We start from the raw sequence: 23,825 nt of genomic DNA, 5'->3' as shown, positions 1-23,825 counted from the left end.
TGCAATTTTTTTCCAAAATATTGCATAAATAAAGATTAATTATCAACTAATTCATGATTTTTAGAAAAGTATTTTGTATAAGTAATGTTACAAATATCAAAAAACATTCTTCCGAGGAAAAATGTCAGTACTTAAATTACATAGAAAAGTGACAGAACAGCAGTTTAGGAACTGTTATTGAATGCTCTCACTAAGACTGCTATTTTTATCTCAAATCATACCCACCTCCACATATAGGAACGTCTAAATGTTTATAATATATCAATTTATTATAAGTCTCTCTTATTTCCATTCCTTTAGTGTCTTGCCCAGTATCCATTATATAGAATAACAGCAATAAATTATTATTTTACTAGTAAGAAATTTGTAAATGTAAATTTATTAACCCCTTACCAGTCTTTGATGAAATATTCTGACGTGCACAATTAGGGCCTTTGTCGGAATATTTAGTTGTCAACTTTTGTCCAGTTTTAATTTGTTCTATGTTATAACATTCTCACTTTTATAGTTTTTTTTTTTTTTGTAGTATTCTGCAATGATAGATAACGCTAGCTGTTACGTTTTAATATAGTGTAAATTAGGGGATTTTCATGTGCATTTGATTGTTATCAGCTGACCTGGCTGTAATGGCAAGTTGATTATTTACATTGTTCTGTGAGCACTATATTTCATATTATATTGGAAAATTCTATAAATACAATGTCTGTAAATAAAGTAATGAGACTGGTTCACAAAAACTTTTTATTTACAATCCAATTATACATGGACTCTATCACCTTTAAAATTGTTCCCTTGGGAAGCCACGCAACACTTCAAACAGTTTTCCCATTCTTCATAGCAGTGTTGGAACTCAGAGATCGGAATATCATTCTGGTGATCGGTTACATTTTTTTTTATGTTTACTACTCTTCCAAAACAGTGTCCTTTGAGGTGTTTTTTTAAAGATGGGAATAGGAAAAAGTCACAGGGACTCAAGTCAGGTGAATAAGATGGTTGAGAAACTACAGGAATGTTTTTCTTTGCCAAAAACGCATTAATTAAGAGTGCAGTGTGACAAGGTGCATTGTCATGATGCAGGATCCAGTTGTCTTTCATGGCTGGTCTCATGTGAGTAACTCTTTTCCGCAGTCTTTTAAGAACTTTTCAGTAAACATATTGATTTACAGTTTGTCCTGTGGGCAAAAACTACTTATGGACAATGTCATTATCAAAGAAACAAATTAGCATGGTATTGGATTTGCTCATTTTTTCTTTTGTGGGACGTTGCGAGTTTGAAGTCACTACTTACTCTGGTGTTTTATTTCTGGGTAGTACTCAAACATCCAAGATTCATCACCAGTAATAACATTTTTTTTAGAAAATAAGGATCAGTTTCAATTTGCCCTAGATCATAGCACATTTCTACCCTGTTGTTTTCTGTTGAAACAGAAAGGGTGAAGTGAAATAAAAAAATGGGTCAAATGAAAGAAAAACAGTGAGGTTTTTTTGGATCAATTTTGCACAAACTTTTTTCATGTCCAATTCGTTAACCAAAATTTGATCGAGTGTGGAATGGTTCAAATTCAATTGTTCTGCAATCATTTTGACTTTTAATTGTTGGTTGTACTGTATAAAGTTGTGATTCGCTCAACATTATCGTCACTTTTTGACGTTAATGATCTTTCAGAGTGTGGATCATCCTCAAATCCCAGCCATCTGAAAATGGTTTAAACCACCTAAAAACCTGGGCTCATGACAGAGCATCATCTCTAAACCCCTTTTCAATTTTGAAAATGTTTCAGTAGAATTCTCACAGAGTTTAACACAAAACTTGATTGTACTACATTGCTCATAATTAGTGTAACTAATTTTTTTAACGCACAACAAAACTAATTTCATGAAAAGTTTGTTTTCATCTAACATGGCAACAATAGACTAAAAATATTAATACCTAATATAGATCAGCTGTTCATAAAACCGTATGTTCATAAGTAACTTTACAATGTTGCCACTTTGGCTGCCAAAAACACTGATCTCAATACTTTATTTGCAGACCTTGTATATCAGTATACAAATGTATAATGTAAGTAATTTGTGTATAGGTAAAGTTATAAAGCTAACTGCATCAGTATTTTGTATATACATGTGACTGAAATTCTGAATACTGCACATGTTTGTTTGTAATAAAATATGTTTTGCACGCAAAAAAATTGTTTTTAAATTACATTTAGGTCATTATTAGTCAAAATACAGGATGATTCAAAAAATGGGAAATTTTGAAAGTTGTGTTGGTAGCCATCGGCGATTGGTACCACTTGATAAGTGGCGCCAGCCTATCTAACCTAACCTGCCATTAAGTTGTCATGGATCCTTGGAGTGGTGCGCAACACCACTCCAAGGAGTGGTGTTGCGATCAAAGCTTTTTACAAAAACAATGACAGTGTGGAGGGAGCGCATAGAGAATTTCGTCGTCATTTTAATCTGGGACGGCACGACCGTGTTCCATCAGCACATGCAATTAAAACATGGATATCTAATTTTGAAGTAACTGGTTCGGCAATGAAAAAGAAACCTCCAGGCTGTGAGCGAACCGTCCGTACACCACAGAATGTTCAAGCTTTACAAGATGCTGTCACACAAAGTTCACATCGGTCAATCCGTCGTCTCTCAGCATCTTTACATCTGCATAATTCAAGTCTTCGAAGAATTTTAGTTAAGGACTTGCAATACCATCCACACAAGTAGCAGATCGTCCAGAAACTGAAACCGAATGATGCAGTTGTGCGAGCACAATTCTGTAATGTAATGCTTCAGAAGATAAATGATAACGAATAGTTTTTTCATGAATTGTGGACGTCAGACGACGCGCATTTCCACCTCAGTGGATTTGTTAACAAGCAAAATTTCAGATACTGGGCACAAGAAAATCCTACGCAGCTACACCAGCATCTGTTGCACAGCCAGAAAGTGACCGTGTGGTGTGCTATGTCATCTTACAGTGTTACAGGCCCTTCCTTTTTTGAGGATGACAAAGGTCTTGCGATTACAGTGACGTCGGCTCGTTACGTAGCCATGCTTGAAACCTTTGTTGTGGAACAACAAAAGAGATTTCCACCGATTCTTAACACAGCCTGGTTTAAACAAGACGGAGCAACGTCACATACTGCACAAATATCGATGGCATCTGTATGCCGATTGTTTGGACAACATGTCATCTCACGAAACGGTGACATTAGATGGCTTCCCAGATCGCCTGATCTCTCAGCTTGCAATTACTTTTTGTGGGGTCACCTTAAAAGTAAAGTGTTCCACAGTAGACCTGCTACAACGGAAGATCTGATAAGCAATTGCAGAAATTCCAGTTGAGATGTTACATCAAACCATTAACAATTTAACAAAGATACTTCGTGAGTGTTTACATAGAAGAGGAGGTCACCTGGACGATATCATCTTTAAAAAATAAACTAAAATGTATGTATCCTAAAATGGCAACATTTGTACAATTCAATGAAATAAAATTCATTTTCTAAAAAAATTTGTTATTTAATTGTTTTAATTTCCAGTTTCTTTGAATCACCCTGTACATAATTCAACAAAAAAATAGAACAAGATAATATTTATTTCTGTAAAAAAATATAAACTGGTAAGGTTAACTATTAATCTACACAATTCATATATATCAGCACCAGAAAAACATCTGACCGACCGTTTTATATTCTGGAAACTTGTTTTTAAATAGCTGTTGTACAATTGAGATATGGGCTGAGCAATGATTGGATCGATAACCATCAAAACATCATCATAAAATAAACCATTGTTATGTACCAAGCATCATCAATCGCATAAAAGTAATATTAATTTATAGTCATTTAAGTAAAAAAAACTTGCTTCAATAAAAATGGAAACTTAAATTGTATAAAACTAAAATTATAAATCAATTCTTCATTTTAGTAATGTTGTATGATGAATATTCATTCATCATACGATCTAATTAACAAAGTAATTTATGTTTAATTTAAATCCTTCATAACTGCAATTAGAAATGAAACTACAATAACAAAATAAAAAATAAATAAATAGCAGTTCTATTTTTAATAGTTAATAAATAGTAGCCTGTTTGTATTATGGATAGGAGTTTCTTATAGTGGTCATTAGTGACAAGGGAGAGATCCCTGAAGTAAGATGTCATACAACACATCGTCTAGATACATAAATCCATATTATAGAAAACTAAAAATTTATAGTTATCTATAAATATTTTAATAAAAATTTTTATTACAAAATCTATAAATATTTGTATTTTCTTTAATCATATGTAAAAAAAGGAAATATTTAAAATAATATATTGCATACTTAATATTTTTCTTACACTCTAAAGATTGGTGTAAAATCAACACCCATCATCCAGCTCTTGTTTTCTTTCTCGCCCGATCAAGCATATTATCTCTAGCTGCACAGTTACAACACTGTATTTCAACAAACTTCTTTTTTTCTCAACTTTAATGTAAAGGATTTATTGCTTTTATTTATGTTTAGGACAAATGGCCTAAAAATATTTCTCGTAGTAAAATATTATCATACTGAAGAGAGGATAAGTATCTTCCTGTTCTAACTTTACTAATTTTTTTTACTTCTCTATCATTTGATGTTAATAATTTATGACACACTTGTAAGTTTAATTATGATTTTTTTCTATTATAATATGACAATTCGCTATGAGCATTCATTGTTAAATCAAAAATAAATGTATTCTATCTTTGAAGGAATATAAAATAAAATCGTTCAAAAAATTTTTTTATTGATACAAAAGATTAACATACAATAGTAATAAAATTAATCGATTAAAATTTAATAGATTCATTAAAAAGAAAAAAGAAAATAAAAATTTCCTGTAAAAATATTTTACACAATAATAAATAGGTAAAATAAAATTAATATCTAAATAGACTACACAAGTACCTTGATTCCTAATGGCAGCACCGTTTTTGATGAATTTACCACAGAATACTTCACCTCAATTCTAAAAGTAACAATATATATGTAGAAAAAAGTAAAACAAAAATACCTTTTAAGTTAATTAAAAATTATATAACTTAAATTCATCAAGTACAAATATAACTACTCTATAAAATGAAAAATAGTAAGTTTTGAAGTATAGGTCCTTTGTGTCATGTAATACGGCAATTGTAAAAATAAAACCTTGCTATTCTTTAGTTTTTTTTTTTTTTTTTTTTAATTGTGCATCAAAGTTTTTCAGCCTTCTAAGGAAAGGGGATCAAGAGTTGCAGCAGTTAAGGATGAAATTTATTTCAGTTTCAGAGAATAGTTAATTTAAATACTATCTTTGTAATTGGTATAAAAAAACATAATGTTTGTCTGTACATAAAAGATAATAATTTATTTTTTGTGGGCTGGTTCACATATCATTAAAGTTCCAACGGCTCATATCATTTACAAAATTATACTAATGGAAGCATATTACAATTTTTCGCATTGGAACTGTAAAATAGCTAATCAATGGTTTTCTTATAAAAATGTAATACATGCAATAATTACAATCTGTAATTAAATAACTGCAGGAGAAATTAAATTTTAGCAGATTATATTAAATTAAAAAAAAAAAAAAAAACTATTTTCAATGCGGAGATTATACTATTGGCTCTGGTAAAAAAGATCTGTGGCCTTCCTGTTTGTTCAAAAAGTATTCGGTATCTAAATTGCTTTTCTCTCGCTACTCTACAAAAGATTATCGGGAAAACTAAAAGTTTACTTACTTCGTTATTAATATATAAAAAATAATATTTGAATTATTTCACAACTAACTCTGTTAAAAGTGAAACAAAATACATTGTTTTTGTCTCTAAAGTTTTTAACTACATAAAAGTTGCACGACTGGATGAATTTTTCACCCGAACAGCAATTTTATCTTTATGAATGTTATAAAACTGGCTAAATTTTTTTTTGTTTTTTGAAATATCTGTAAAAATAAAATAAGCATATAAAAACCGAGATCACAACAAAAAAAAAAAATGTCAAAATTAAGTCTTATTTGTTGTTTTTATAGATGCGACACAGTAAAATATGTTTTTATAAAGAATGGCTGAAGTAGAAAAATCAATTTTTTTATGGGTACTTTTGTATAGTTTAATACAGCATTAACTTCATTAGGATACCATCCTGTAAATCTTTCCTGTATATTTTATATATGTAAGGTTTAATGTTATACATTTTTTCAGGACTGAATTTTTTTAAGAAATATTTGATGTAGTTCTCCTGAACTAAAATCATAAATGTATGTTTGACTAAATATCTGAAATAATGTTTTTTTTTCTATTTCTTGAGAACTCATATTTCAAATCGAATTCCTTTTTTTAGTGTGATTCTAGTTAAGCAGAAAAAGAGATCCTATATTGAATATACACAAAATTATTCTATTCTGAAACAGTTTGTGAAGTAATGTACAAACAGATAAAATGAAAATATTCAGAGAAAAGCATTTAGAAACATACTTTTGCTCAGACATATTCAAAGTAATCTTTTTATTCCGTATACCTTTGTAGAAAGTAAAGCTGCTTTTTCAGCTTTATTTGTATATTATAAATGTTTTTGAGCACTAACAGTATAAATATACCGGTGATTACACAATTTATTATTATTTATTGTTGAATTATTTTGTATTTTTCTACAATAGAAGTTCATCTTTTTATGCATCGGCCATTATAATCATTACCTCCATAATCTATGAATGTGTGTGATATTTTTTTTATCAAAGCAAGGCAAAGGTGTGTCTTGGGTTTTCATTTATCGATAATGTATGGAAAAACTGCTCGTGAAATTTTAGAAAAAAAATCTTCCGGACTAATCTTTTATGTCCTATTAAAATTTCTTAAACAGAGCAGAATCAACTTCAAAAATTAAATATTTCGGTGACAGGTTTTTTAAAAATTGATAATATTAAAAAAATACAGTTTTAAACAGAAAGAGTTGATTTTTCAATGTCACATTTACTGTTGCTTATAATTTTTATTTGAAGAAAAAAGATTTTTGTTCAATTCAGTGGTTAATCATAAGGATATTAACAAAAAATGATGTTTGACTGAAAAATCTACAGATTTCTGCGGTGGAGTGGTAGCATCTCAACTTTTCATCCAGAGAACCCGGTTTGAATCCTGGTCAAGCATGGCTATTTTTCATATATTTTAATAAAATCAATTTTCAAAAGAAAATAAAAATGTTCAATTTTAACTTTTAAGATATTAACAAAATGTAATAAGATGAAAAAAAAATTATGTTGTGGCCAACGGTTGGTTTTTCACTTTATATTTTTATGAATATATTTATGAAAACCTAAAAGGGTCCATGGGACAACAAAAATAAAAAAATAAAATGCACATGACATTATTAGACTTGTAAAAGCTAAATCCTGTGACAATATTTCCTTTTTTTGGAAGTTGTTTCAGTAAAATACAAATATACCCATAAAAATTTAAATTCTGTAGATTCTTGCTTCACTTATTCTTTATGAAAGCATAAAAACTTTAGATGCATTTTATTAAAAAGCTTTGATAACTATAACAAATGCCTTTTTGAATAACATCTCAAAAATTTATCCATTTTTTTTTTTACAGATTTTTGTGGGGAAACAACTTTAATAATTTTTAAAACAAATTGATGGAAAATTGCAAATTTTTTTATCGTCATCTAACAATAAACTGCTATCTGTACAGAAAAATTCAGCCGATTTTGAATTTTCTATATATTTTGTCTGAAATTAATTTTGAGGACTGGGTTACTTGCATTAGAAGACTGAAATTTGCTCAAAAAAAGGTAAGTAATTTCTCTAAAAGAAAACCTTTTATTTTATATGTTTTGAATCGCATCAAATTGATGTGCAATGCTAGTAATTCATGCTACATTGCTCAGGGTCAAGACTGCACCGAAAAATGTAAAACCTAGTTTTAGTCTAGATTTGGTGGTGGCTAATTTTCCTTTACAAGTGTAATGTTAGCAAGATTCTACATATTAACATGAATTGACACCAATGAGCTAAGCAGTTTTAAATTCAAGTTTAATTTTTCATATATAATAAAAGTGACTATACTGTACGGTTTTTTAAATTTAATTAATTTTAGCACTATTTTTTCTTTTTAAAGATTTTAAATACATAAAATTAAATTTATAACATATTCAATTTTGTCAACTAATATGTACTAAATACTAAGGCATCTAATATTTTTAAAGTAAAATATATTTTCCACACAAACAATTACAAAATTCTAAAAATATTTCTACACAATTATTTTAAAAATAATGTAACAACACACATACTAATGTCAAACACTTGATTTCCCTTTTTTATGAAAAACAAATCTACTACACAAATAAATACGATAATAAATACAATCTAAAGATACAATGGAAAATTCTACGACTTTTCCTCTACTCTGTAAGACAAATTTATGAATATAAAAAAATAATGGTATAACCAAAACAGAAAAATCTATTTACTTTGAAAAATTCTAAGAAAAAATTCATATAAATTTACTAAAGCAGGGGGAAAATATAAAACAACTAAAATATCTTTTACTCTCATTTTTGTAATACCTCTATGTTTAAGTGAACTGGGCTATTAGGATATTTACAGTTAGATCCAGATTATAACAACCTACTTGTATTACCAGCAGAATTTAATTTAAATTAACAATAAAAAAAAAAATAAATAAATATTATCTATTTTAAGAATAAAGATTAAAAATCCAAAGGCAATGTTCAACAAATTTAGTTTCATGTTTAATATATTAACATATTTATAACTGAAAAAAAAGAAGCTTTTTATTACAACAATTCAGATAAGAGCTAGATGAGGTCACACAATTCTTCATCTACCTGCTATTTTATTTTAATTTGGGATGTTAAAATACCCCAGATATTAATTACTAAAATAGATAATTGTATTGTTATCGGTTTTGTTCTAATTTCTTTATAATCGTTATGCCCGCTGGAATTTTTTTTCTCAAGCATTCATAGTATAAGTTAGCAATAGTAGTACTAGTCATTCATTTTACATTTTTTGTTCATTTATCAGTTCTGACCAACCTTCGAATTCCTTAAAGCAATAATTACATAATATTTACTAGTACATGTAATAAATGCAGATGAGGGAAGCAATTTCAAGTACTACCTAATATAGAGATCTTTAAAAAAGTATATGAATAGTGATATTCAAGTAATTGTAAAAACTTCTTTTTTTAACAGATTCCTAAATTATGAGAATAAAAAGAAATATTAAATTTATATTGAAGCCGTATACGTAAGGCCAAAGTATATGGAGAAAATCTATATCGCATCAGTACCCATCAAAATAAATTACTTTACTTTTAGAAGGACAAAGTGTTTTAAATTAAAAACATTGTTTAACTTATTTTTATTTTTGATATTTATGTAAAATTTAAAAGTAAAATCTTTACTTTAAAAATAAAATTTAAGTACCGATGCATTTATAATGGAGAGGAAAATGAGAACAGATGGTATAATATTTTAATTAACAAGAGAAACGATGTCTTCAGTTCGCTGAATGGAGTCATCACAATTTACCTCTGAGGAGTGTAGAAATCAAAATCATTACAATAGAGAAACATTTTGAATGTTCAATTAATTAAAGGACTGTGACTTCATCTGACATCTATATATAACCCCAAGCAGCATATTAAATACACATATGACTAGAGACCGGATTATATGCAACATTAAAAGCTTCAAATATGCATGAAAAGTATCAAAGTAAGCAACTTTAAGTAATACAAAAAAGTAATTTTTAGTTTTTTATTTTAAAATCAGCATACAATTACTAATTAGTTGAATAACATATCAATAGATTCGATAATTAACAATTATTTAACATTTTGTTACTTTTGTAAACATAAACAATAAATACTGCTCTAAAGGTACGGTAGTAAGATTGTGTCTTCGATCACTCAAAATATTTTTGTAAGAGGAAAAGGATTGTTCCACATCCACTGAGGTAACTGGACAGTATTTGAATTTGGGTGCTACGTTAGCACATTCTGGAAAGTTCACCCGTCCCGTTAATAAATCTATTTTAGACACAGGTTCAAAACCTGGGTTATTGTTCAAAATATTTTCAAATTTTTCTTAAGTTTACACAGGAGTACCTCTGGGCAATGCGAAGTTCATTTGGCAGATTTTATTCATTAACTCAATAGATTCAGTTAATGCCAGACCTTGAGTGTCATGCTTTTTAATACTTGCAGGTAACTGGGAAAAATGAGTGCTAATCACAGCTATGCTTTTTTTTATAGTAGAATCGTTAAAAGCTTTCTTGGACTGACAAACTGCCATAGACGCTGCACTATTGAAGTTGTTTACTACACCTTTGTTGTCCTTGAAATGTTCATTGTAAAACAGTACAGCTTCAATCCACATTCCCCAACGAATTCCCACTGGTTTCGGAGGTAAAAGCAGTTTTTCTTTATAGGCCTTATTGCGAGAAGGTGCCTGAAGAAACACTTTCTTGTTGATGAAATCAGTTTATTTGCATTCCAAAACGTGGATTATACTTCTTCAGCAAGCCAATGTACTCCATGAGCAAAGACGTCACATGCATAAAATTGGGATAAAATACTTTGAGAGCTTTGGCTGCCTTGAACATATAGAGAGCAGCATCTGAGAGAAATATGAACACTCTTTCATCTGCAGAAGATTCAGGAAATATTTTTTTAATACCCTCATTCACAAATCTAATGATTATAGAATGATTCGTCTTTTCAAGGTCTTTGCAGGCCACCAAATAGGAAGATAGCTCTAGTTTTATTGCACCGACAATTAAATTCACAATATAACTGCCATAGGTGTCTGTAGTTTTGTCAGCTGAAATCCAAGTAATGTTATCCTTAAGTTCAAATGCATACTTCTTCCAGAACATGTAGGTAAATTGTTGGTAATTTTTACACAATGTTGATATTCATCTGGTATATTTTGATTCAAGCAATATTTTTACAGAAAATCGTTGAAGGTAGAATTTATAAGTTTATGACTAGGAATATTACTTGTAAGCAATGTTTCACATAAATCCATGCTAAAGTGGTTTTTTTGTTTACCTTTGGAAGTGAAATCACTGCTATTTGCTGCTGTTATAAGTTGTTGTCGTGGGTCTTTCTTTTGCAAACCTGCAATAAGAGTTGTCTTGACATGCTGATCAATTAGAAATGTTTTTGTGCATGAAGTATTTTTCTTGCAATCCACAAAGACTTTTTTTTTCAGGAGATATTGTACATATTAAACTTTTGCACAACTGATGCAATGAGCGTGTCAACAGTAACATGCGTAATTTAACTGTCTAGCGGTAAGAGTGCTGCAGTAGGCGTGTGCAACTCAGAACTGTATCATCAGCTTTTGTGTCGCTTGAGTCTATGTTTTACTTAGCCTCATAATAATATCCTACCACAACAGATGTGTGGCTGCTAAGTGCGCTCTAAGAGGCATGCGGCTAATAGGTTTGGTCAGTTACAACATAAGATTTTATTTATTAACTAGGTACCATAGCGAAAAATATTGTAAATATAGTGAAAATATGAATCATCACTAAATTTTAAGGAAAATATGCAATAATCTGCGAGAATAGGTTTAATATGCAAATGCATATAATTCGGTCTCTACAAATGACATAATACTTGGTGGGAAATGATTCCCAGGACCAGCTGATTTAGAAGCAAATAAACTTATTACTATATCTACTACTGGCCTGCCAACTTTTTAATTTTATCTATCAAATATTTTATGGATTCTGCAGAATTAACAAATCAAAGTAGTTTTATGTTTTGATCTAAAACAGATCCTTAAAAACTAATATATAATTAAGAAAATATATTAATATTTATATCGATAGAATTTTTCTTCTTTCACAAACTGCACACCAAATTTTTTGATGACCAAACTTTTTATGAGTTCCAATTCTTCAGAATCAAGCTCCCTCCTCATTAAACTTCCGTACAAGTATATTTAACAACACTATTTTTCTTTCCATCATGAACTTGTAATGATAAACAGATCACTGAAAGCATTTTATGCAGTAATTTAGAGAATATTCTCTAAATGACCTAAACATTCTAAATAGCAGTGGTCCAAAAATCAGATAACAAAGAATTTTTACATAAAGAAAGAAAAATATACAATCCGAGACAAGTTATGATACAGAAAACTTCCATTATTTTAAAAGAAGGTAAACAAGATTTTCTTTTAATGCTACTTAATTAAAAAGAATTTTAATCATAGTTGTTACATATAAGGCGATATACTAAAATAATTCAGTACAGACAGATATTGCCAACAATGCATTTAAGTAAATCTCAATACTTAAGAATTTCCCAATATAAAGAACAATATGAGACACCAATTAATTCTTGAGCAAACAGATAATCGAGTTATCATAAAACTTAAAAAATATTTTAACCGAATCTTTAGATAATGTTATATTTGCATCCTGCTCCATATATGTCACATTAACTAACTTGAATATGCATCTTCCACAGCTCTTAACTATGAATAAGATCATATACAGAGTAATACTATCAATACAGTTCATATTCAGCATTTAACATACTTTGATATAACACCAATTAAACGGGTATCTGGGTTTTAGTATTAAGTTGCTCAGGGGAAGAAGAGTAGCTAGTTGGTAATATAATAAAAAATGACTATGGTTTGCTAAAAAAAAATTATAATATAATTATGTGATACCTCCCTTAATAGATTCAGACTTCATGTCAGATAAGTGTTTCATTATGTTCCATATAATAAAGAAATATAAAAACTGAAGAATAGTTTTTTTAGTGATTTAATTAATAATAAGTTACAAGCAATAAGAAATGCATTTAATTTTACTAATTCACTTTACTGAATAAATTAAAAACAGATAAGAAAATATAAATATCTTACAACAATAAAAATGCACTTATTAATTGCGAATGGGATTAAAAATAACATAAAATGGTCATAATTGTAATCAGGACGTGTTTCACATTTCCAATAAGTTTAGTGAATTGTTAGGGGCTACAGTGGATGGTACTAAAAAAGAAAAACTGGAGTTCACAGGAGTAAAAAAATAAGAAAAATACATTTCAATGGTCAGAACACTTCAAATTATTAAATAAAAGATTTTTTAGGTAATAAGATCGAATATGTATATTTTTATTTATTTGATATAATTTTTAAACATAAAATTGTTTCTATACAATAAACAGAAAAATTATTTCCAGTGATATGAATAATCGCCAAATTACATATATTTTTGAGTACATAACTAATGAACAATAAGTTTTATCATAAAAAAAATTCTCAGAACAATTAAATCAGAAAATGGTTTTACATTATGTCTTCAACCCAACATTTTACTCCTGAAAATCTATGTTTATGTCTAACAAAATAAAAACTTCAGTATAATTTGGTTACCATTTTCTGGTACTTAAAAGGAAAATTTAATGTGAATTTCTTTGCTATTCAAACAAAGAACACTTTCCATTACTACTCAGTCTACAGAAAACTGAAATCGAATATCTAATGAAATGAATACATGTCGGTCTGTACCTACTTCACAACCAAATTTAAAATAAGTACTCAAACCGATGAAGGTTGTATTTCATTACCTATTAAATACAGTAAACAAAACCTATGTAATTTCTATCGGCAGACAGTGTAAGTTTAACTCTGCAAACTTAACTGTGCAAATTTGATAACTAAAACCAAAAATCTCTTTTATTGACATCTTATTGCAATGTGAATGATTTTTTTTACATAAAAAAAGAAAATAACTAACTATATACTGAAAATAAAAATACAAGGTATTAATATATTTTTTTAATTTAAATGCATCATTAATTGTGATAAATTAAAATGATTAGATCACATCTAAACATCACCTGAAAAATTAAATTTAGTGCAATATTATTTATGCATTTTCTCTTTTTATATTCATTTTTTATTAAGAGTACCAGGTGGAAGTAATTCATAATCTTCCAGATATCTTTTGTCACCTGCAATCAATTTCTCGATCGTATTCCATATGTTGTTCACTTTCTTTTTGAGAACTAAATGCGTTCTTATTTCATTACCACCTTTCCTTACAAACAGCTTAAGTTCCCTAGCAAAACTGCAAAAAAATAAAATAAAAGTATCATTACTACAATATCAAGCATATATAAAAACATTGAACAATTCAAATGAATGTGGTAGTGTACAAATTAAATTGTTAGAAATTGTAACAAAAACACTTTAGCTAAATGTAGAGAGGAATGGAGAGCGAGAAACTTAAATCAGGCACAGAATATGATGCAAATGTATGAATGTAGGATACAATCTGCAGATGACAAAGTACGTGGAAAAGCATCTGTGGTGAGGCTGAAAATGATGTTTGGAAAATTACATATATCTGGGAAAACAAGGTGGAGGTGGTTGTGATGAGAATGCAAAGATAAACAAGAAGGGGGTAAAGGCTAATAGCCAAATTGCATTCTTTGGACAGAAAGTAGGAAAAATACTTCGAAAGATTAAACAAATAAATTTGTTTTAATTTTCTGTCTGTGATGGAAAATTTTTAATAATTACCAAGCATTTTTAGTGAATTCTGAGGTATTTTTAGTTGAGTTTCGATTGTGTTGCCTTGTTTAAATTGTCAATGCTTGGTTTGTTATACAGTCTGTGATAAGTGGATAATTTTACATACAAGGATAGATGATCAAATACAAATGAGACTTTTCACTAAAAATATTGTTATTTGCAGTAAAAAAAAAGAAAAGAAACAAGTTTATATCATTTTTTCTACAGTCTCTTCCTATTGTTGTAAAGAAGTGTCAGAACTTAATTGTGCACCAACTGCTCCACCCCATCATTATTATGAATCATCACTGAATCATTGGCCTCTCAGAGCTTTTTTGAATCGTCAATGGAGAAAAAAAATTGGGTTAATAAATCTGGGCTGTTAAATCATCAGGGAAATAAATGGAGACTGTTCGATTGATGTCAATTTATTTTCCTTAAATCTTTCACTTGTGAAAGCTGGAGTATCGGGCCTAATGTTGTCATGTAGAAGAATTACTTTGAATCGGTTGGTCATGTCGTTTGTGGCAAAAAGCAAGTCTAACCTAACTTAAAAGCTTGCAATAGTATGCCACATTGATAGTGTGACAATCATGCAAAATACTGGACCAGTCCCAAAGAGCTTGGCAACTGACAGCTGAGTCTCAGCTACCAAGGGAGCTGCCTCACTCTTTCTTTCTCTTTTCCATGCTGGCTTGTTTGCATTCACGTGTATAATAATAAAGCAATATTTGAGTAACTGGATTTGGAAAAATCCAAATCTAAAGTGTTTCCTACCTCTTCTGGATTTATGCCAAGCAAAACCATGTGGTCTTGACAGTGTTTGATCCCTAAACTGTGGTGCAAGTCTTCAGAGAATTTCAGCCAGTTTTATGCCCTCACAAGCAACAAAATTTATATATTGCACAATGGAACAAAACTAATTTTATAAAGCAAGATAAAATCAAAATTTTACACTAAAAATACGCACCTAACAATCCTCTTACGCTCTCTCTTACTAAACTCATATGAAAAAACCAAATCATAAATATCATCTGAAGCATCATAATCTTCAATAATCTTTTTTATTTTGTCATACTCAACAGGTGTTTGAAATCTTGTTTCGGTTGACAATGTGCTAGAATTAAAAATAAATATTACTCAATAACATTTGTTATTAAAAGCAAACAATTCATTTTAATTTAATACAATATCAATATAAATTACTATACCAGAAATAAACTAATTGTATTTTTTTAGAGAAAAAAGCTGAAAGTTCAGCATTTTGTCAAGAGGAGAAATGGAAAGGAATAGTGATGTTTCCAAACCTTCAAATGAATACAGTATTTGGAGGTCTCATTTAGGTGCAACATTACAACATACATCTAACAGCAATGTATCAGATAAAATATAATGAATATCATGGCACCTAAGAAAAAAAAAATTATATTAAAATATCATATACAGACATATGAGGGGGTGGTGTTTTTAAAGTATGTCCATTTTCAATTTGGTGCCTATATACACAAGAAACAGATGGCACTTATATAGCTTAGTTATTCCAATCAATAGCAAGCTGATTTTGTTTATATTCATCCATAATAACTGCTACAATTCACGATCCCACTAGAATGGCGTTATCACATTTTGAAATTCTGTGGTTGAAACTAACAGGCAAATTTGTGATGTTATGGGATGAATATGAGTGATCTTCAAGGAAGACAGTAGTTCCGTTCAATTCAAGAAGGGCCAACAAATACACATGATGAAGAAGAACATAGCATTTGGCCATTGGTGGTAATGGTTGATTTGACTAAAAAGGTTAAAAAATTCAAGAAGAATTTTTTAACCTTTTCAGTCTCAAATCAACCACTTGCTCTTCGCCACATCAAAATTGTCTTTGTTGTTTCAGAATGTTTCACGAGCTTTGGTTTATTACATTTGACTGAAAAATTGTGTTTGGATGGCTGCTGAAGATGTTAACAGACACAGACACGTACATGGAAAACATCTTGCTGCAGGGGCATGAATTTTTTTGGTGTTATGAAAATGAGGGTGATGAATTGTTTGATCACACTTACTGACAAACACATTGACTCTAGATGTCAAATTTAGTGCTCAAACTACTGTGAATGCATTTTGTAAAAAGTTAAATCTTAAAAGAGGTATAAAAAATGAATGGTATGTCACTTCTTCAACCAAGAAAAATCCTGAAAAAATCCAGCAAGTTTGACAGATAGAGATGAATGATCATCAAAATAAGATTTAGAAAGCTTGACGATGAACAACCGATTCTGATGATGAAACTGTGCAACTGATTTTAATGAAAGAGCTTGAGATGCGGTGCATAGCAGCAAGATTTGTCCCAAAGTTTCTTTCATGAAGAGATGGAAAACAGACTAGTTGCACAAGACATATTGGAATGTGCTGATAGTGATCCTAATTTTATGAAAATAATAATAGGTGGAGATGAAACACAGGTCTATGGGTATAACCCTTGAGACAAAGGCATGATCATCCCATTGGGTAACTCAAAAATCTTTGCAGCAAAAATCTTTCCAGACAATCACCAAAGCATTATGAAGATAATGCTGACAGTCTTATTTTATTATCAAGGCACAATTCATCATGAATAGCTCCTAAAGGAAGTACTGTCTTTTGGGACAAAAAGTGTCTTTCTTATTGAATTTAATTATTGCGGAACTACTGTGAATGCAGATATGTATTGAGAAAAATTAAAGAAATTCAGAAAAGCTATAAATATCAATTAATGAAAGGTGCTTCCTTTGGGATATTTTTCTGCATGACATTGTCTGACTATACACAACACAAATCAGACAGTGAGGCGATTGGAAAAATATTTGTTAAAAATCTTCAATAATCCATTCTATAGTCCTGACTTGGTTTCCACGGATTTTCTTTTTCTTCACCTCAATCAATGTCTTGTTATCACAAAGGTTTGACAATGACAAATTGAAAAATGACATTTACGGCATGGTTTGTCATTGGCGGAAAAATTTCTTGAAGGGGAATGTAAAAGCTAGTGAAATGGTATGAAAAATGTGTTGAAGCTGAAGGCAGCTATATGAAAAAAGTAGTTAATAAATGTAGTTTTTATGCTTAAATAATAAAATTTGTTCATATTTTTCAGTTTTGTTTTTATTTCAAAACACTTAGTACAATCACTCTTAGAATAACAAAAAACAATTTGTTAATATTCTGACAGTCAATAAAGTTATTATGTAGGAAAAAATCTTAATTATAATCAGATTTTCCAATACCTTAATATCTAGCAGATACACACATCAAATATGTATATACTAAATATAAAGTTCAAAGTAAACTGTAGTAAATATAAAATAGCAGAAAAGAAAACTCTTACAGATCTCTTAAGTAAAAAAAAAAAAAAACTGAGCCCTATTTCATATAAATCTTTCCCATCACTGGTGTTAGTTTCAATTTATTTGAAAATGGGGAATGATAGGGAATCACAGAAAAATTATAAATTAATAATAACCATATTTTGGCTCTTTTTGATCTTCTCTCAGTTCATTAAAGAGATTCTAATTATGTCTTAAATTAGTTTCTTATTAAGATGATCAATTCACTACAAAAAGAGGTTCAAAGTGCTGGTATGAGTGAAAATGTATAGTTAATTATATAGAATACAAAAAAATATCTAGTCTGACTAGAAAATTCAAAATTGAATTAACACTAAATCTAGATTAATTATAACCATAAAAATCTTCAAACTACCAAGAGATAAGAAAGGTGAACTACTGTGTAATCGTTAAACAACTATTTACAATGGAATACTAGCAGTAGATAAATATTTTACTGCAAACTTATAAACTTCTGTTTAGCTTCACAGAGATATCAAAGAACTGTTTTTAACATACAAGTCACAACATAAATTACTGTTTAAAGATACACTAATTAATTTAAAAACAGTCTTTTTATACACAGTATCTAGAAAATATCTCACATGCAATACCTAGTGAAAAGCTTTATTCTAATACAATAGCATGCAATTAATTACAAAATTCTGATTTCAACCGAGTCAAAGAAAAGTTACAAAGAAAGAAGAATTTCCATTAAAACAGACGGGCATGTCAACCATTTAATAAAAGATTAGTTGCATCACAGCACCAGGAAAAGTGTGGTTATACAAATGTGTAAGAGGTCTTACCTGAATTGTACTGTTACATGAAGTGAATATATTATCTCACTTCATATTTGTTCAATCTATTCTGGCAGAGGACCAAGATTCCCAGCAAACTTACACAGTCTGTCCAATAGAAAAGGTGACTGATGCAAAATAAAATACAAGACGTGATTTATTTATAATTTTCATTATTTTTTTGCTCAAAATAGACTGTTTGTGAGTCAATACAATACTGATAATGACTATAAAATTGTTAGTAGCACTTCTGATACACATTCGCAGGAATTGCTTTCAAAACTGTGGACAAAACCTTCTGGATGTTTGAAATAGTGTCAAAACACCTTCCTTTCATCGCCAATTTTAGTTTTGGGAATAACCAGAGGCACATGGAACCAAATCAGGTGACTATGAGTGTTGATCAAGCACCACGATACTTTTTTAAGACAAAAAATCATGTACAAATGCAAATTCTTGTACTTGTCCCAATGCATTGTCGTGCAGTAAAGACCATGTTTCTTGCTTGTAGTATTTAGGTCAAACTCGAAGAATCCTGGCTCATGAACGATTCATAAAGCCCAACTAATAGTCACTGTTCACCATTTGAACTTCTGGTACAAATTATTGATGAATAATTCCTTTGAAATCAAAGAAAATGGTGAGCAAAAGTCTTGATTCGGCTCTTCTGAATTTGCACTTTCTTCAGTTTGGGTTCTTCTGGACTCTTCCATTCCGAGCTCTGATGCTTTGTGAATGGCTCAGATTGAAAGCACAATTTTTGACATGAAGTCTGAATCCATATTAGCCGTTCTTTTCATATCTTTGCAGTGCTCCAGTTTTTTTTTTTCATTGACAGTCAGTGTGCGTGGTACAAATCGAGCACAGACATTTGTTTTCCTAAATTTTCTTTTAAAATAAGATGGGGATTTCAGACACCAGTAAGCTCTTTGATGAGTCTCGCAGATACACAACCATCATTTCCACGAATTTCAGCCACTTTTTGAATGTTTTCTTCAGTTCGAACTGTTATGATGGACCTGCCTATGAATCACTTCAATACTCTTTCTGCCATCACGAAATCTACATATCACTTGAAAATGTTCTTACAGCTCATTACCTGACTACCATAAATAGTCAATCATTTCAAAAGTTTCGGTAGCACTTTCACCTAACTTATAAAACAATTTAATATTAGTGCGTTCCACTGTTTTTTGACCAACACTTGAAATGTAATGTCAGGTGCTATATCATTACAACTAAACAAAAGATGCTAGCACCTTGACATTTTTTGTGGCAAGAAGCTCATGTCATCATATAATGAGCGTATTCATTCAAAGATGGTGCTGCTAGTTTCATAAAGAATCTGTCAATCACCTTTCCCATTGGACAGACTGTGTAAGATAACATTTAAAACTAAGAGATTCTGTATAAAATTACAGAATATTATAATCTCACTTAATATAGAATAACAGGACTACCATATTTATTCATGTAAGACACACATCCGAAAAATAACATCAATCTTCAATCGATTTTTATTTATTTTTTGAACGATAAAAATTAAAAACTAAAATATGTACTTTAAAATTAAATTATCATTAAATACTGAATTATATATACAAGAATTATAATACATTGATAAACAGTGCAAAAAATATGGAAATACAAGTACGCTAAGAGGCACGTCTGAAACAAAAAAAAAAACAATGAGTCTATAGTAGTAACATCATACAATCACTTTAAAAGAAAGCAAGTTAAAACATTAATATGGTAAATCTGAAGAAGGATTCTTACCAGTTTCTTAATTTTCATTATTATTTGAATATCTAACTTCAGAAGTGTGTAACCACCTTCCCATATGACATCACAACCCCATAGGGGAAGATGCCCCCACCCCTAAGGCCCTGGTGTGGGCCTTGTGACGCTTCCAGATGCCACACCACCCCCTCGTTCCTAGCCCTATTGCCCTGATAGGGACAGTCTTTGCTTCCATCTATGCTGTTAGAAATGCATTATTTGTTCAAACTCTTCACAACCAAATCATTTGAAGTAAGATCCCATGCAGCCAAGATCCATTTACATATTAATGTCAAACTCAGCTTTCTGTCTTCCTATAGAAATCATTTTATGAAATGTAGTCACCATCTACTCTGAATAAAAATATGTTTCAAATGTGCTTAGAAGGGCTGTTTAATACCAAAAGTGGCTGGAGTAATTTACATCATTTCAGTAGAAATATAAACTTGTATGTTTTACTTTCTTGACTTCTATTTTTCACATTTTCTGTTACATAAACACAGAAACTGTTTATCAACAAAATTTTCAATCTTAAAAGAGCTCTAAGTCGCTACTCCCACATACATTTTACTTGTTTCAAATTAGCATGTGATCCATCCGTTCTTTTTCTTGGCATCTAACGATGACAACAGCAGATAATTTTTTCATTGTTGTAACACCAAATTACATGTCTCTGCAGGGTTAATAATTTTCCCTCAAAGGCATCTGGCTGGTGAAAAGTTAAAACACAAAAGTATGTTTTCTTATCGATATAGTACATACCTATTTGTTTGTAAAACGATTAACTAAATTCGACTTGATTTAAAATTTGGTATTTGAAGTTGTGTAGCAATTTGCACTGCTTTCAATCGTGCCAGCTCTGATGATAAACCAAATCCTTGCTCGTGTATGTCTTCAATCTAAGAAAACATGTATGTCTTGCTCTCTAATTAAGGAAACATCTGAATTTCCCTGCAAAATGCTCTTCTTGTTTTACTAATATCTGTAAGCTTATCTTTTTACTTTCTCTAATCTCTTGTATGTAATTCCAGAATATCATATTTACAACCTGCTGTAAAATTACAGATTTCCTCGGTGACTAAATCTTAATTTTTTTCTGACCGTAAATGAATACAAATGTTCAACAGAACTTATTTTTACTAGCTTGTTTAAAGCATAAACTGGAAAAAAATTAGAGTATTAGTATAAACTGAACATGCTGATCTATCTTCACTCAATTTAAACAAAATGAATACTGTTACATGTTTAGCTGAGACGACTTGTGTACAATAGAAAAATACAGTGATGAATGATAACAAATGTTATAATAACAGGGAATGTGAAGGTAAACAAAAATGCTTATGACAATAATTTATTCATAAACAGGCAATTACAATATAGTCTACATAATGGATGTGATTCAACATTAAGTTACCGATCTGAAATCAAAAGTAATTAGAATACATGCTATGATTAGTTTACATTACTACATATATTAGTATATTGCATCACAATAAACAGACAATGGTAAAGACAGATAATGGAAAAAACCCTGCATATCATGTGTACCCATAAATTTCATGTTGTTTTTTAAGAAAAAAGGTGCATCATACATGAGTAAATACAGTATTATTACTAAACCTGCTTGAAATTACTGAGCAACAAATTTTAATTGACCGCTTCCCAGAATTATTCATCCAACTTCATTGAACATAACGCCAAATAGCAGTGTATGGAATTCCTAACAGTATAGTCTTTATTTAAATCTACCAGAAAGTAATCTTACAACAAACATGAATAGTAATAAGGTGAAAAATTTTTTTTTAATCAAAATTTCACTTACTCTTTAACATCTTTTTTCACCAATTCTCCACTACGAGTAACAATGTATCCATTGGAAAAATATGTATTTTTGATCTGTAAAAAAAATTTTATTCATTTACATTACTAAAAGTGATTCTGAAATAAATTAATATAAACCAATAAATTAACCAATTAATCGATTAATTAATACTAACCGATAAATTAATATAAAATCTCTAAAGATTTAAGCTGTAAAAATCAAGACATTACCAAAAACGGCATAAAATTTAAACTAAAAAATAATACCCAAAAACAAACCACAGTTTTCCAATATAAATTGGAATTAAAATTAAAATTAAAATGTTCAAAATCAATAACAAACAAGTTTACTTAAAATCAAAACCATACGACCATTTCATTAATTAAAATAATCAAGTAATTCTTAATCAATCGATATAAAAGCAACATTTACAAGTAAGTATTTCTAACCTTTTTCTTTTTAAAAATAATAAAAAATGATACAAACAATGGTTGTTATTTAATCAATCTCAATTGAAAAAGTAAATCGTACTTCAAAATATCCAAAACACTTAAATCTCCAAAACTGGATACCTACCGTGACCCAATGCATGTTTTTCTTATGCAGGTTGGGTTATCTAGAAAAAAACATATACGGAGATAGCATAGTCCTTTAAACAATCAGATATCCTCTTCTGTTAACAAAATTTAAGGGAGTATTACGAGTTACATGCTAAAACAAGTACTAAAGTTTAAATATTGTTCAATGATGATGGAAAAAGTACAAAAGATGCGACAGCAAATTAGAGAAGCCTAAGACACATTTCATAATAAGAGGTAGGTGTATTCACTTTGAGGAGCCTCAGTTTGGATATTAAAAAGAAACTATTAAGGAATTGTATTTGGAATGTAACTTCATAGCTATAAAATTTGAACCTTGGCGATCTCCATTGCAGAGTGGTTGTGTCTCAGTCTTTCATCCAAGGATCCTGAGTTTGAATCCTGGTCAGGCGTATTATTTTTCACATGCAACAAAATTCCATTTCCATAATCCCACAAAGAACTTTAAAGCTTCTGTGGTGAATTAATGAATTTATAGGAAAATGCTGTGGAAACATAAATTTAAAAACCTGTAAGGCAAGTTATTATTATACCAATAGGATATAGAACTATTATAATATTGAAATAAAAAAAAGACTATACAAAAGTTGAAACAAACTTACTTTAAGTACATAATATGAATTTGCCATCTTATTTAAAGCATTTTCCAATGACAGAATTTTTGCAGTCATCTTATTTCTGTGAAAACGAGTACTATACACCTTTTTACCAAATCCAATATCACATTTCCTGTAATTAAAACAATATTCATCAATTTAAGAATTTTCAGGCATCCTAATAGTTATGACATAATTTTATGCATAATTGACCGATAAACTACCAAAAGAACTACATATAGAAAAATTATCATATTTTTACAAAATACTAATCTTATATT

At 29.7% G+C, this 23,825-nt stretch overlaps 1 protein-coding gene across 2 annotated transcripts in view; it reads right to left on the bottom strand.

The window, feature by feature from the left end:
* Positions 1-4,756: 4,756 nt before the first annotated feature.
* The window catches only part of LOC142331577 (uncharacterized), a 39,750-nt gene continuing 20,681 nt past the window's right edge, over positions 4,757-23,825 (bottom strand). The window contains exons 4-8 of one of the 2 annotated variants that reach the window (XR_012758048.1): positions 23,551-23,677; positions 22,350-22,423; positions 15,560-15,706; positions 13,914-14,143; positions 4,757-4,999 (exon numbers count right to left, since the gene is read on the bottom strand). Coding sequence is in view for 1 of the 2 variants with exons in the window: in XM_075377579.1 (XP_075233694.1) it covers positions 13,966-14,143; positions 15,560-15,706; positions 22,350-22,423; positions 23,551-23,677 (526 nt within the window). In the remaining variant the exon portion in view is untranslated. Of the gene's footprint in view, positions 14,144-15,559; positions 15,707-22,349; positions 22,424-23,550; positions 23,678-23,825 lie in introns of both variants that reach the window. The other variant, XM_075377579.1, reaches the window with a different exon arrangement.

The sequence above is a fragment of the Lycorma delicatula genome, chromosome 10, assembly GCF_047948215.1.
Source record: "Lycorma delicatula isolate Av1 chromosome 10, ASM4794821v1, whole genome shotgun sequence".
Classification (NCBI taxonomy): Eukaryota; Metazoa; Arthropoda; class Insecta; order Hemiptera; family Fulgoridae; genus Lycorma; species Lycorma delicatula.
The sequence above is the reverse complement of the archived record's forward strand: the minus strand, read 5'-3'. Positions and strand labels throughout refer to the sequence as shown.